The sequence below is a fragment of the Carlito syrichta genome, unplaced genomic scaffold (assembly GCF_000164805.1).
Source record: "Carlito syrichta isolate Samal-C Ts95f unplaced genomic scaffold, Tarsius_syrichta-2.0.1 Scaffold316211, whole genome shotgun sequence".
Taxonomy (NCBI): domain Eukaryota; kingdom Metazoa; phylum Chordata; class Mammalia; order Primates; family Tarsiidae; genus Carlito; species Carlito syrichta.
Window position 1 is genome coordinate 749,722 of NW_007260307.1, and position 15,261 is coordinate 764,982.

The following is a 15,261-nucleotide window of genomic DNA, read 5'->3' on the forward strand; positions in this document are numbered from 1 at the left end:
TTATGACCATCTAGAGGACTTGCAGATCAAAAGACAATATTGTTTTCTGTAGTCCCATAAAGACTAACAGTTTCTTCATATTTTCTTTGTCTTGATGGAAGACAAACCCTCAATATTGCTTCTGTGCAGCATGGGAGAATGAGTTAGAGTCAAACAGATCTGGGCTTAAATCCCAGAGCAGTCACGTAAAAGCCACATGACTTAACACCCCTGAAGAAAATGGTGAGGATTAAAGGCAATAACTTGTAGACACTTTGGAATGTGTCACTGAGTACACAACTCTCAGCAGTAAATTTGCTTCCTTCTTCTCCCATCACTACGTGTGATGTGTTCATGGAAATATGCCCTCAGTACCCACTTGGACCAGCAGCGGTGCTAGCTACTGGGAATCTATGCTGAGCAAAAGGGACTTGATTTCTTCTTTCAAGAATATCAGTTCGGCTGATGTTCGTTAGGTGAGAAAGATGGAAAAGAGAACGTGAAAATATATTCAACTACCTCCTTGAAGAGGAAACGAACCAAACATCTCTCAATCTCTCTTCTAAACCTACGTTTTGTTTCTACAACAACATGGACTGGTGATGCCATGGATTCCTGGCCTGGAACCCATAACTACAAATGAAAAATCATATTTCTAGTGTTTTCAGAGAGTAAAGGGAAACTGCGAGGCTGAACAACCACTAAACAGGAACTTCTCTGCTTTGGCAAACTAACTGCCGTAGTACTGTATATCTCTTTTTGATCGGAAACACTAAATGGCAGCTATGTGTGTCTCTTACCAATAAAACTTAAGACTTGAATTAAGATGACTGTATCAAGTGCGAGCAGATGAAATATTTCGTCACATGGAGCTCATGGAGGGAAAAGGGAAACGGCATCTATGTCATTGAAAGACAGCAAACCACAAATCTAACTCCTTCACAATCAATGTTTTGTGTAATCTTCTGCAAACGTCTCCCAGCAGTTAATCACTAAACTTCGAATTCAGTGATGGTTCCAGCCCTCACAAATGGATATGCATGGTGAGAGCCATGAAAGCTATGAGGAAGCTACCAGATACTTCTTGAGCCTGGGTTCTGGCAAGATAAAATATGACATTCAAAAAGTTCGAAGCTAAAAGGAGAATATGTATATTCCAAAACTGCAGTGTACTGCAAAATGTGAAGCTTAGAGAAAAGAGACATCATTAACACTGGAGTACTTAAGGAAGACTTTGTAGAAGAATTAGGTTCCTGTGTTATAATTAGGTGGTCATGAGATAAAACAGCTTTTCTATCCAACTTTCAAATCAAAATAAGCTCAAAGACCTTGCTTCTCTGTGGTGAGGGAGCCCAGACTGGGCATATTTGGGCAGTCTCAATGCCAATTCAGAGAAAGTCATAAAATGTGACTGTCACATGACAGTCAAGGACTCAAGTCTACTCAGAGCATACTGCTAAAGAAGAATTTTAACTCCACCCTTCAGCCAGCTGAGACTATAAAATGTAACAATAAAAATGAGCATTAGACTTACATATTCATCGATGGGATCACCAACGGTGGGAGAGTAAATGATTCTATACTGCTGAACGGGCCCGTCTGCGTGGTCCCAGGCTACAGAGAGGCTGTTGGTTGTTTCTCCAAAGACTCTCAGATTTCTTGGTCCACTCCGTGGTACTAAAATAAAACACAGTCGCGTTTGCTGCCTGCCTGCAAGCACCACCCAGGTCAGACTGAGGAAGCTGCTTGCAGGTGTGTCTCACCATTCACCAGGATGTCTAACTCCCTTATGAAAAAATCCACATTTTCTATGCTTGTAACATGAAATCGTAAACCGTGTAAAGGGCTACATTTCAGAGGTATGACTACAAGCTAAACTTTCAAAGACTTGGAGAGAGGGCTGCCCTAAATGTACAGATCAGGAAAGAAAGGAATTATTTTGACTACCATAACCACCTCCATCAACAAAACACAGAGGCCAATCCCTCGCTTTTCCAAAGTGCCTATCTGCAAATGAAGTCCACTCAGGATGAAAGGCCATCATGGGCCCAAAGCTTTCACCTGGAATGTGAGTGTGGGGGAGCTCAGGCAGAAGGAAGCCCTGCCAATCTAGCTACCAGGGAAGACAAGGGAAAAGGATTTCCGCCTCACGTGTTCGGCCCTGGCCGGGGCTAGGATTCCCCTCTCCATCTGAGTAGAGAGCCACGATGTTCACGGAGTAGGGCGTGTCCGGGGTCAGCCGTTCCAGGTGCACTGAGCGTGAGTTTCCTGGCACCACAATCTGCAGGGAGAAACGCCAAATGCTGCACGACAGCAATCCAAATGCTCACTGAGTCTTTGGTTAATCAGCATAACAGATTTTAGAGCAAAAGGTTGAGCCCAGACACATCTGAGCCGGCAGTGCTTCTGCATAACACCTGCCCAGGCCACACCATTCTGTGCAATTCAGTCTCTGAAATTCCCTTTCCAAAAACAATTCATCCTTGGCCTTTAGCAGCTTAGTGATCTCCATGGATATCTACTACCACAATTCCCAAATGCAGTCCCTCGGGCTCAGGTATTCACCCAAAGAACACCCGCATGCTGGATCCACAAAAGACAGAGTCTCCCACACGGGGAGAGATTTCTTATTGAAAGAGAGACTCCATGCACTGGATAAGGGTGAAGTCTGAATGCGTCCTGCCATACAGGGACACAAAAACCAATACTCTTACAGAATACACCTATGGCTTGTCATTTCTTTATCTGCGTTTATCATCGCTGTTTATTTTGGCAACAACCTATAACCTCAATGAGTTTGTAAATTTACATTCTTTTAGCTGTTCTGATAATCTCTTTATTCAAATTGGTAATTTCTGGTTTCTAAATTGTTAATCTACTCACAAAACTGACTAATACCGTGAATTAAAGATTGATCGGGCAATTTGTAAGAGCCAGTGAGGGCAAATTTTAAGATATTGTCATATAGACACAAAACCATGTTCTATGTGTTTTAAATTCTTACACCTTACTTAAGCAAAAAGGAAATATAGTAGATCATAGCTGTTTTCTTATTCATGGCTATTTAAGATTCACAGAAATACACATTGACATCATTGCTAAGCCCAAGCCACTCATAAAAAAAAAAAAAAGATATTGTCATAGCAAAGAAATTTGTACTTTACAACAAAAGCCCATACTGACAAGGTCTAACTATGGTTTGCATGTCTGACTGAGCTAATCTGCATTTTCCCAAAATGCTTTGTATTCTAACAAACCCTATAATTAACTCACCTACCTTAATTCATCAAAAGCAACATTTTAATTATTATATGCTGGCATATGGTTTGAGCGCTCAAAACCAAACATGACACAAATATGCAACCACATTAATCCAAAAATGCAGTTTCGGTGACAAATGACGTACAGATTCTGAGGGTCTCGTGCCAGCCACAGGAGAATACACAACACGATACTGCTGCACTGGTCCGGGCGCGGGGTCCCAGCGGACGTCCAGGCTGTTGGGCGTGGGATTGTACACTTGGACGTTTCTGGCCAGTCCTCTCACCACTGAGGATATGAAAGACAACACCTGTTTTTCAGGTCTGTTTATACACATCAAGCTTTCGTTATCACTTTTCCAGAACATGCACTCCGTAGTAGAATAAAACACTATCGTCTTTAACTTCTAATTACCCACACACAACAGCAGATTAAAACTCTCCAAAAACAAATTTAGTCCAAGTTAGCAACTATGGCCTTTGTCTATAGGGAAGCAACATGATTTTCAATCAAAATGAGCTAGAAAAAGTGGTAGAACTGGACAGGCCATAAAGGGACATGGGACAGGAAAAAGAATTAGGAAAGGCGCTTCAGTTTTCCAACACAGGTAATGGAAAGAAGAAGATAAATTTTGAGTCTGCCTTCTAAATAAAACCTGACAACTATGGAGTCCATCTAATTCAGTTAGCTGGTTTCGACCATTCATTCCTTCTTCATTTAACAAATAACTACTCAGTACCTTCTGCAATGGAGGGAAAAGTAAAAGGAAAAAAATAAAATATTATCAGTTGCCAATTAACTGCAGCAATCGAGACTTAGAAAAACCTTCAAATTAAACCCGTGTACTGGTCCCAAACACCAGTCCGGCCAATAATATCTTCCTAGACCACTAATTTTTTTTTTACCAAAAAAAGACATTGAGACTTGTTTCCTCTTAACTCTCACTATGTTTTGAAAGCCAAAAAAGCATTTATAAGTCTGCACAAAAGCCTGTAAGCATTGCTACAAAGAATATTAAAATCACTATAACCTGGATTCTCAAATAAAAGTGCACAGACAGGCCGGGCTCAGTGGCTCAGCCTGTAATCCCGCGCCTTTGGGAAGCAGAGGTGAGTGGATTGCCTGAGTCCACGGGTTGAGACCCGCCTGGGCAACTTGGCGAGGCCTCATCTCTACAATAAATCAAAATGAGCCAGGTGTGGTAGCGCGTGCCTGTAGTTCTAGCTACTCGGAAGGCTGAGGCGGAAGGATCGCTGGACCCCAGCAGGTCGAGGCTGCGGTGGCCGGGAGCGGCCACTGCACTCCAGTCTGGGTGACAGAATGAGACTCCAACTCAAAAAAAATAAAAAATAAAAAATAAAAGTGCACAGACTTAGCCGGGTTCGGTGGCTCAGCCTGTAATCTCGCACCTTTGGGAGGCTGAGGTGAGTGGATTGCCTGAGCCCGCGGGTTCGAGACCCGCCTGGGCAGCGAGACCTCATCTCTACAATAAATCAAAAAATCAGCCGGGCGTGGTAGTGCATGCCTATAATTCCGGCTACTCGGAAGGCTGAGGTGGAAGGATCGCCGGAGCCCAGTAGGTCGAGGCTGCGGTGGCCGGGAGCGGCCACTGCACTCCAGTCTGGGCGACCGAGTGAGACTCCAACTCAAAAAAAAAAAAGTGCACAGACTTTTCAGACCAAAAGAGTACTTCAGCAAACCAGAAACTGTGCAATTTCGTCATGTGCTGAACAGACTTTAACAATTCACACCATGAACGCCAATTATAAACACGGCTTCATACAAATTTAGAAGGCACAAAGCCAAGCTCAATGAATTTTTGCCAGTGAAAGAGAATAACTAAAGCAGCATACTGATGATTATATACACATTTATAAATCCTTAAATCATCATTTCAAAAGAATGCCCTTATACATCTGTTATGTTACATACCAAAATGTTAACACTTGATGGTGGTGTCTGGGAGATAAACTACAGCTAATTTTCATGTTTTTTATCCTATCATTCTAAACTTTCCAAATTTTCTTTGATAAGCTTATACGGCCTTTATCACAAAAAGCAAAATTTAGGATGAAAACTCAACCTTCTGCTTTGGGACTTACAAGTTCTTCCAGTATCTGATGTGCGCCCTCCGTCACCTACAGTATAAACAGGCACTACTGTCACCGTGTATGGGGTGTCCGGCTGCAGATTCCTGAGAATGGCATAATTGGTATTCCCGGGAATTGGCACCTAATGATTGAAATGAGACATAATGCATTTGTTTGGAAAAACTTGCAAGACAAATAATACTTCAAACCACATAACACCAATGCAAAACCAAGTCGAGAATCATATTCGTAACACAGGATGTCATGATGTGTCCACCCCACCCCATAAACTGTGTACTTCTCAACACCCCTCCACTCACCCAATGTTCCTCTTGCAGAAAGTCCTTGAGTGACCTCTCTTCTCGTCCCCAGCCCCACAAGCCCCCTGTCACCCAGGCTCTAAGGCACAACACTTTACCCTCTGTCAAGTCCCATTAAATAAATACGAGCTTCTTCAGCTCTAAATCAAACTGGTTACTTCCTGTAGTTCCACTTCTGAGTCCCTTAGCTACAGCTGAAACAAACTAGCATTTTCGCTAGGGGACATAATTACCAGTTCCTCTGGGCCACCTGCTGTGGGTGCATAAAAGAGCTTGTACTGGCGAGGATTTCCCTCTGCGTGGTCCCAGCGAACATTCAGGGTGCTGGTAGAAGGATCATACACTCTTAGATTCCTCACAGTGTTCAGAGGTTCTGAAATGCACAGACGTCACATGCATTAGAGTGCCAACTGCCACGCACACACGAAACACAGGCTCACGATGGCTCCCAGGCACCATGAACACAGCAAGCACCCCACACTCATTTGCTAAAGTAGCAAATAAACAGCACACTTCGTGTGTCCGTGTGGTCCGGCGCCTGGGTCTTATCTACCCACAAGACACTTGGGCCTCAAGACACTTTTTGATCCCCAAAAGTAATAGCATTTTTCTCCACAAAGAGAGACGGATCATTCCAAGCAAAGATGTTTAAAGCGATTAATACCCATTTTTAAGGAATTTTAAGCCATTAGGAAAACTCTGTGTCGCCCAGGGTTTCCAGGTAAAGATATGATTCCATTTCAACAGTGATTATTAAAGAAGCCACGGGGACCATGGTTTCACTTACTGGTCTTGCCTCTTCCGGTCATGTGACCTCCTTCACCATCGGGATACAAAGAGGACACAGTGATTGTGTAAGGCGTATCAGGCTTCAGTTTCTGCAGGATCACGCTGTTCTGTCGTCCTCCTATTGTGGTCTTGAACAAAACAGGCCTTGGTAAGTATTAGCCTTGTTCTCTCCATCCTTGTTAATCTGTGAGATGAATCTTGTTCTGCAGGGACATTGTTTGAGAACCTTGCCAAGCTCTCAAATTGTGTACCACCGTGAAGGCTTAAAATATAACTTATGGTACAATTTTAAATGTAAAACGTGAACCTCAAATAACAAAAAGGATTCCAAGCTTTGGACTAGTGGCCCCAAAAAGATATTTCAACTTGCTAGCCACCAAGACTGCAAAATGTCATCCAAAATATTTCACAAAACTCTTGAAAAATAAAGGCGGTAATCAGAAGCGAACTACAAAGGGACTTAAAGATACCAAAGAATTGCATAATTTAAGGCTCCACCCCATTCAGTATTATTCTTACTTTTTTGACAGATGGTTTTTATTTGCTTTAGAAACACATTAAGATGATTCAGCAAGAGATCTAAAGCCTTTGGTGTTTCCCCCAAAACACTGTCTCTCTAATAGCATTAGCTGTGTCAATGACGTGGCCAGACCCTCTGCCAGGCCACACTTGGGCAGGGGCTCCCAGCTGTCTCCATGACACCAGACCCGTGGTATGAAGCTTTTCAATTTCCTCCAATTAGGGAGTTGGAAGTTATTTTATTCATCACTGGAGGCCATCCAATTATCTTGTTGAAAGAAAATTTGTACGATTTGTTAACAGTCTACCAAATTCAAATGTTTATGCCATACTAATTATAATCGCATGAAGACAGCTTGTGGCCCACAGTACAAGCGCTCTTGTGGAGGGCTGGAAGCTTTAGGACAGACCAGATGTTTCCATCTCAGCACCCATCAGCTCAAGCAGACTAGGTTTCAGAGGAGGGTCAACGAATCACTGGAGTCATCCTCAATGTGACAAATCGAACTATAGTGCTCATTTTGATCAATGTCACCTTTGAGGCGATGAGAGAAAGCTCTCAATATCAATATATGCCATTTTTCTAAAACTTTGATATGTAACAAATCTGAAAGTATCTACTTATGATCACTATATCTAGCCTTACCAGTAAGCAGAGGGGTATCTGCCTAGTTCTCTCACCCAACTCTCCAAGATAATTCTAGCATGACTGACTCATTACTTTGGTGATTTCATGGACTAGCGTAAAAATGCAAGTACTTCTAAGAATAAGAAAACTTAAGAGGTTTAATACTGTACAGATGATAAGTTTATGAGACTCCTGATGATAACCAGCAGCTAAGGGAGAGTAAAAGAGACATGGAAGAAGCAGTTAAAGCATCAGTGTCACCAAGGAGGGACATACTCAGAACAAGCACAGTTGCTTTTCTGTTTACCAAAATCTGGCCTGCACAGAAGAAAAGAAGCTCTGTTTCTGAGACAAAATAATCAATCCATGTAATTTGTTTTGTCTTATTTTTATACAAAAGTCAGCTAATTACAGTTGATATTTTGTTTGTTATTGATAAACAAAATATCAAAACAAATTTAGACAAAACAAATTCTCAGTCCAAATGCATTATATGAGCTGATACTGGGTCTATGGAAACCTGAAAAGACCCTCACACTAGGGGTGGGACAGTTTTGATCTTACTTAATGATTAGTATCAGAGACCTTGAACCACACACCTTTCACCCCCACCAGCCTCTACCTCGACTAACTCCTCTAGATTGGTAAGAGATATGACCCACCAGCTGGAGCTCAGCAAGTCAGTTGATTGATTAAAGGCTAATAACACATGTGTCTCTAAGCCTATATAGGGAACTATGACAGGCAAAAAAGTCAATAAAATCCCAGGCCTCGCCAAAAAAATCTATTTGAAGTAAATCAGAAAGCATAATCCTATCTGTGCAAAAATCATGGCAATTCCTGACTTAGGATAATGTGTGCAGTTCTAGTCACACACTTCACAAAAGCAAAACTGGAGAAAACTCAAGGGCAGACAAAGTAAGGGAGCAATTGGACCAAGGTTACATGAAATAAGGGAAAGGTAAGGAAGAAAAGATGAAGGCTGAGTTCCATCCCTACCATCTTTCTTGGGTACCTCTACTTGGGCAAAATAAAAGTGAGAAATAGTGTGCATTAAGCGAAGGGGCTCCCAGATCTAGGAGATAGCCTATGACATGTAAAGATTCCCAAAAAAAGGAAAAAAAAAAAACTTTCAGTACTTTATGAAGTTAGAGAGATGGACTGAAGATACAGAGACTCCAAAACTATCTAGACACCTTCCTGGATAATCCAGCCCTAAGAGTTGTTAAGGAACATGTGGATACATTGAGGCAATGTCAATGCTTTGAAGTTGTTATAAAGAGCAACTAACATCTCCCACAAAAACATCCACTGGATCTCCATGACGGCCCTGCAGATGGAGCGCCAGCTAGAATCAGAGGGCTCCATCCAGCTCAGCACAATTCACACCCCTTACGAAAGGAAGTATGACTGATGAAACACTGAGGGCAAAGAGGCTAGAGAGGGTCTGGAGGGAAATGGGTAGAATTGAGCCAAGTTACAGCTTCCACAGAACAAATTACCGTTTGCTCGTTGCCTTCCCCTGATGAAGGCTGGTAGGTGATTCTGTATTTCTGCACACGGCCAACAGCGGGATCCCACTTGACAGTCAAGCTGTGAGAAGTGGCGTTGTACACTTGAAGGTTCCGTGGGCCACTTTTTGGAGCTAAAAGAAGATTGTCAAAAAACAAAGTAAGCACACAGAGCAATGCTTCCTCCTAAAATAGACATGGTTCCCAAAGAAATCAAAGGAATTTATATCTCTAGACCTAAAATTAAATTAGATTCCTTAATAAAGATGGTCACTGAATCTTAAATGACTCCTTAGTATGGACTGAATGTTCATGTTCCCCTAAAAAGTGATATGCTGAGGCCCTAACCTCAAGTGTGACGGTCTTTAGAGATGAGGCCTTTAGAAGGCCATTGGAGTTAGATGAGGTCGAGAGAGTGGAGCTCTCCTTGTGGAATTAACTCTTATGAGAGGAGACATGAGACAGCTTGTTCTCTCTGCCATGTGACGACACAAAGAAGAAGCAACTGTCTACAAGCTGGGAAGAGGATGCTCACCAAGAACTGAACTGGATAGCACCTTGGTCTTGGACTTCCCAGTCTCCAGAATTGTGAGAATATAAACTCCTGCTATTTAAGCCATCCAGTCAGATATATTTTTACAGCAGCCAAGGTGACTAATACACTCCTCAGCAAGTAGTAGCAAAACAAAGGCTTTCAAGAAAGGCCTATTTAGAAGAGGCACCAATCAACACTTTCAACTTAAAATCAGAAGGCTTATTCACAACATTATCTCATGGTATTTTTCATTCACTCGTCCATTCATTTACTTGTTGTCTGTTCACTCAAACAGTTAAGCAAAATAAGTTCTTACCTTGTGTTGGTAAGGGTGGCAAACGCACTGAAATAAAACAGAATTTGTGGAAGCATTACTTATATAGCTGCAGCTCTAGTTTCTGAAAAATTAACTTCAAAATATCAGGGTGAAAGCCAAACACCTACATGTGCGTTCACTGCCACTCAGGTCCTCGCTTTCAGACTCGTCAGGATAGATGGCAGTAATGGAAACTTCATAGAGAGTGTTGGGATTCAGGTTTTCAAATACCAAAGTATTTTCATCTCCATTTAAGATGGTCTTGAAGAAAAAGGACATACCCACACAAAATTAAGTCTCCACTTCTATTATGGCAGTTTGTTGACATCAGTTAGCCAGAAGTTCCTCCAGCTTTGATGTGGACCCTGAGCTCACGTCATTAGGAGGAAAAAATGCTTATCTGGTAACAGAAGCAATACGTATTTCAAGCAAGATTTCATGCAATAAAATGGGACATGAAAGTGAGAGAGAGAGTGATAAAGAGAGGTAACACCACCTCCATCTTATCTGAGCTTCCATAAGGTGACCAGGTGATTCTGTAGAGAGACACGTCGGAGGCACCATGGTCCCACGTGCCTCTGAAGCTCTCTGGTGTCACTTCGGTAATCCTCAGGTTTGTCGGGGCAGGCACTGGTCCTGCCACAAGAAAAGACAAGACTAAGTTTTTAATGTGAGCTACAAATTTAATTTAACATAGTAAAACTGCCTTGTTTTATTTTATGGGGCATGGGAAAAACTGATGGAACATACTGCTTAGAACCAAATATTTCACCAATTCAGTTCATTTGAAAAATGAATCAGAGCTCTGAAAACTGCAAGCGTTGTATGAATATAATCAATTATACCAGTATCCTATTGAAGTGATGATTTTTTTAAAGATACCATTTAATAGTGACCTTCTAACTCTGTGTTTTCTAGTTTTGTTGTGTCTCCAACTTTTTGAGGGTCTAATGAGAACCATGCCGAACTCTTTCATGCAGTGGTACTCAAAGTGTAAACGCTGGCACATATAGAGAGTTCATGGACCTTCTCCAGTTCACCATTAACCCAGAGACCCTGGGTTAAGAGAACTTCCTTTGTACCCAAGAATGTCGCAAAGAAAGCATGCTGCCATATTATGTATTCAAGATGGTGCCCAAGGAAATAGTTATTCATTTGTTCAGAATTTGTTGATCTGATACTCAAAAGGAAAGAGTATCATTTTTATTTTTAAAAAGATACATATCCCTAGAGTTTAAAAATGAGAAAGTCCACCTTACTTTAAACAACACTGAAAACATTACACTTTAACAACTGACTAAAACATGCCTGCCTCAACATACAGTGAATTCCAAACTAGGAGTATTAGCACAACAAAGGGATTCTGAGCATGTCATGACCCAAGCAATCCATGCATAAGCTTTTCCCCATGGACTACTAACCTTAAACACAACATGGAGCAGAATGTGCTGACCCTGTCTGGAGAACAGAACACCTAGAGACCCAGGTGTCTGCTGAAATCTCACCTCCCAGCCCCTCCACTGACCAGGCACTCTGGTTGGTTTGCAGTACCTTTGTTTTTTAACATTTGCGACCACTTCTGGGTTTGTATTGACAATGATTCCTCGATCTCCTGGTAACCAAAGCCAACTACACAAAACTCAGAGTCGTCGAAAATTTGTTCTAATAATTCCAATGAAAAAGCCCACTGAGTCAAAGAAAGCAGAAATCTTAAGGTTTAAGAACATATATTGAAAATCTAGTATGCTAACCTACCCACTTCACTAGCCTTTTTTCTGTCTTCCTTTTCTCTTTACTATGCCTGTGTCATCCATCAGTCTACTCATGCACAGGCGTTCATTCTCATCTCTAGCCATGACCCTTACTAGGTGAGAACTGATGCCAAGAAGACAATTGAAAAGTGCTAAGAGATTTCACACAGTAAGAAAAAAGCAATCAAAAAGGGAGAAGCAGATATGCCTACAGTTAAGGGAAAGGTTGTGACATTTGACAAGATGCCCTGGTTAAGTACAAATGCTGGGCACTAAAGCTTTGATGAATCTTTGGAGAGGAATCTACTGGTGGGAGGTAAAAGTTCCAAACCACAGCACTGATGCCACCACTCGGTTACTAGATGAGGTTAGGCAAGTCGTTCAAATTCTCTAGACCTGTGCTGTCCACCCTGGGTACCACCAGTCATATGTGGCTATCCAGCATTTAAAACGTGGCTAGTCCAAGTTGGGATGTCTTATAAATGTAAAATGCACACTGGTTTTTGAAGACTTATCACAGGAAAAGAGTGCAACAATCTCACTAATGATTATTATACTGATTCATGTTGACATGATATATTGGATACACTGTGTTGATACAATATTATTAAAATTAATTTAATCTATTTTGACCTTTTTTAATGTGAATGCCAGAAAATTGTAACCTACTATGCAGCTCTGCTTATTTTCATTTGGAATACTGCTCTAGACCTTTTTGTCTTTATCACTATTTGGATTAGGTCATCATATGCAGAGCACTGGATTAAGTAATTATGTGCTGAGCGCAGCATTAAGTAATTAAGTGTCAGGTGCTAGACATACAAAGTTGAGCAAAATAAATGTCTCTGTCTCCAGCAGCAGGAGGAGGAAAGTAGTAGAACAGAGAGAAAAAGACCAACAGAAAATAATAATTGGGTTGAATACTACGACATACATGAGAGGGAGGGAAACTGACATCCCTGGAAGCAGAATCAGAATGCAGCCGGAAGTTAGGTCTCTGGCAGGCTGCCCGGGGTCCTTGCCCCACTCCTGAGGCAGTCTCCCCTCCCTCCAACCACAGAGTCTAAAAGTCTCCTGACCTTCCTTACATGACCCCTGTGTTGTTAATTTTTTAATCTCCACAATTAAATCATGAACTGTGGAGGGCAAACCTTTGATAACACTTTATATGTAGTAAAATCTCAAAAAATTTGAAACTAATTCATCTTTTCCAGAGCAAATTGTCCATCAAGGAAACTTCCCCAACCCACCACACACACACACACACACACACACACACACACACACACACACACACACACACACACACACACACCCAAAGTGGCTGGAAGGTGAATCAGCCACAGTGACTGACAGAAAGTATCATAAAGGATTGGACACAAAGACAGAAAAGGGGACACTTAGATACAAAGAAAAATAAGCGGAAAAACAATCTACAAATCCAAGTGTTATTAAAAACGGGCAACAACCACGTTAGGAAATAAAATGACCCAGGAAGTCGAGTTGCATGTGCCTATGAAGTGCTGTTTGTTTCCCTTCCTCGACAGAGCAAAGGGCACAACTCACGGGTGGTTTCTTGAGCCGTCACTGGAGGAGACTCTCCCTCATCGTACACCGCAGAAACGCTGACTGTGTACGGGGTTTGCGAGAAGAGGTCTTTGAGGGGGATGCTGGTCCGTGATCTGTCCACCTCCACCTATAGCAATGACAGAGGAGTGGAACCATCCGTACAAAGGGTTTGGTTTTGACATCGCTGTTTACTATACCACTCAGTCTAAGAACTGTGACAAGAGAAAAACAGTGTTTTCCAATCTGCATAACAATAATCCAGACACTGGATGCTGTTTAAACATTTCCAAAGCAGAGCGATGTTGGCAAGCTTGTCTAGAATGTGATGACTGCCTGCGGGTTCAAACAACCTAACCTTCTCAAATTTCGCTTTGCATCACTGCTTCATCCCTTTCAGAATATTCTGTGCACAGTGTGATTCTGGGTGCCATGCACAGAGCCTTGTGAGATCCACTGGGCACTGCACCCCATTTGGATGAAAACCCAGAGCAAAATGAATGCATGCATGTGCGTACATCAGCTCTTGTACAATCCGCAAATGCTGACTCAGTCCCTGGGCGCTCAGAGAAGCAGTTTCTAAGTTCCGAAAGTGTCTCTGAGCCTCTGACATCCACACTCCCTCAAGCGCACGCAAGTTTTAGACATGTTGCTGGCGAAACGCCTTCAGGGATTCCCACTTTGAACTGGGTTACCATGGAAACGGCTGTCCAGCATCCCAAGGATGTCCACTCCCAAAGGAACACTCATCCAACAACAGTTCCCTCTTTTCTATGCTGTCAACTGCCCCACCCTCCCGGCATCCAACAAACTCCCCCTCCTCTTTCCTGCATATATTTGCTACCTTTGATTTTTAGAAATAGTATGACATTTCCTAGTGACTCAAAGAATGGAGCGCGCCATCTAAGGCATCTGGATAAGAAGGAAGCACACCATTTAGACTCTAACTCTTTATCTACTAAGGAATGATGTGTTTGAGACTCATGTCACCCAGCAAAATATTTTTAAACTCAAAACAAGACAATCCAATATAGTACTGATTTCTTTTTAAAATGCTTTATTCATGCCACATGTGTGCAACACTCTATGAAGAAAACGTGTTATCATAGGAAGTTCTTTTGTTATGTTGATGAGTTATTTTGTTAAACCTAAGTAGGAAAACAAGCATTATTGGGTCCATCCTGGTCTCCCACCTACCTCTTTGGCCTCCTCTTCCGGCGTTTTGTATCGAACCATGTATTTCCGCACTTTGCCAGGTGCAGGTTCCCATAAGACATTCATGGTGCTGTGAGTCACATCTCTGAGTTTCAGATCCTGAGGTCTGGGTAAAGGCACTGGAGAAGCACAAGGCATTAGAGCCAGACACAGTTCTCAACCACGAAGCTCTCAAATGTCCACATTTGAGGTGTTAAAGACACATGGCAAAATAACTGAAAAAATGACTATGGTGATAAAAGTACCATGTTTATACCAGATAGAGCCAAATTCTTTTTAGGAAGGTTTAAAAAAATAGGATCGAGGCAACCCCTTTGGGTCCTCTCCTATCACGGGAGCTTTACTGTCCTCTCAATAAATCCTGTTTTCTCAAAAAAAGAAATTTTTAAAAATAGGATCTATTGTTGGATACAGTGGCTCACACCTGTAATTCCAGCATTTTGGGAGACTGAGGCAAGAGAATTGCTTGAGCCAGGAGTTTGAGACCAGCCTGGGCAATATAGCAAAACCCCATCTCTACAAAAAATAAAAATGAGAACATTAACTGAGTGTGGTGATACGTGCCTACAGTCTCAGCTACGTGGGAGGCCAAGGCAGGAGGATCACTTGAGCCCAGGAGTTCAAAACTTCAGTGAGCTATGATCTCACCACTGCACTCCAGTCTGCATAACAGAGCAAGACCCTGTCTCTAAAAAAAGGTCTTGAAATTAGGATATATTTAATTGTTTGTTATCCTAAGTCTAACTTCTCATTTATATGTTAATCTTCTTCCACCCTGTTT

The 15,261-nt window shown here is 42.0% G+C and overlaps 1 protein-coding gene across 1 annotated transcript in view; it reads right to left on the reverse strand.

Moving 5' to 3' along the window:
• COL12A1 (collagen type XII alpha 1 chain) overlaps window positions 1-15,261 on the reverse strand; it is a 113,673-nt gene that overhangs the window by 46,427 nt on the left and 51,985 nt on the right. Inside the window, exons 25-36 of the mRNA XM_021706935.1 lie at window positions 14,463-14,599; window positions 13,266-13,395; window positions 10,445-10,584; window positions 10,077-10,209; window positions 9,949-9,975; window positions 9,089-9,231; window positions 6,438-6,567; window positions 5,884-6,023; window positions 5,343-5,472; window positions 3,386-3,528; window positions 2,131-2,260; window positions 1,514-1,656 (exon numbers count right to left, since the gene is read on the reverse strand). Of these exons, the coding sequence (XP_021562610.1) occupies window positions 1,514-1,656; window positions 2,131-2,260; window positions 3,386-3,528; window positions 5,343-5,472; window positions 5,884-6,023; window positions 6,438-6,567; window positions 9,089-9,231; window positions 9,949-9,975; window positions 10,077-10,209; window positions 10,445-10,584; window positions 13,266-13,395; window positions 14,463-14,599 (1,526 nt within the window). The remainder of the gene's footprint in view (window positions 1-1,513; window positions 1,657-2,130; window positions 2,261-3,385; window positions 3,529-5,342; window positions 5,473-5,883; window positions 6,024-6,437; window positions 6,568-9,088; window positions 9,232-9,948; window positions 9,976-10,076; window positions 10,210-10,444; window positions 10,585-13,265; window positions 13,396-14,462; window positions 14,600-15,261) is intronic.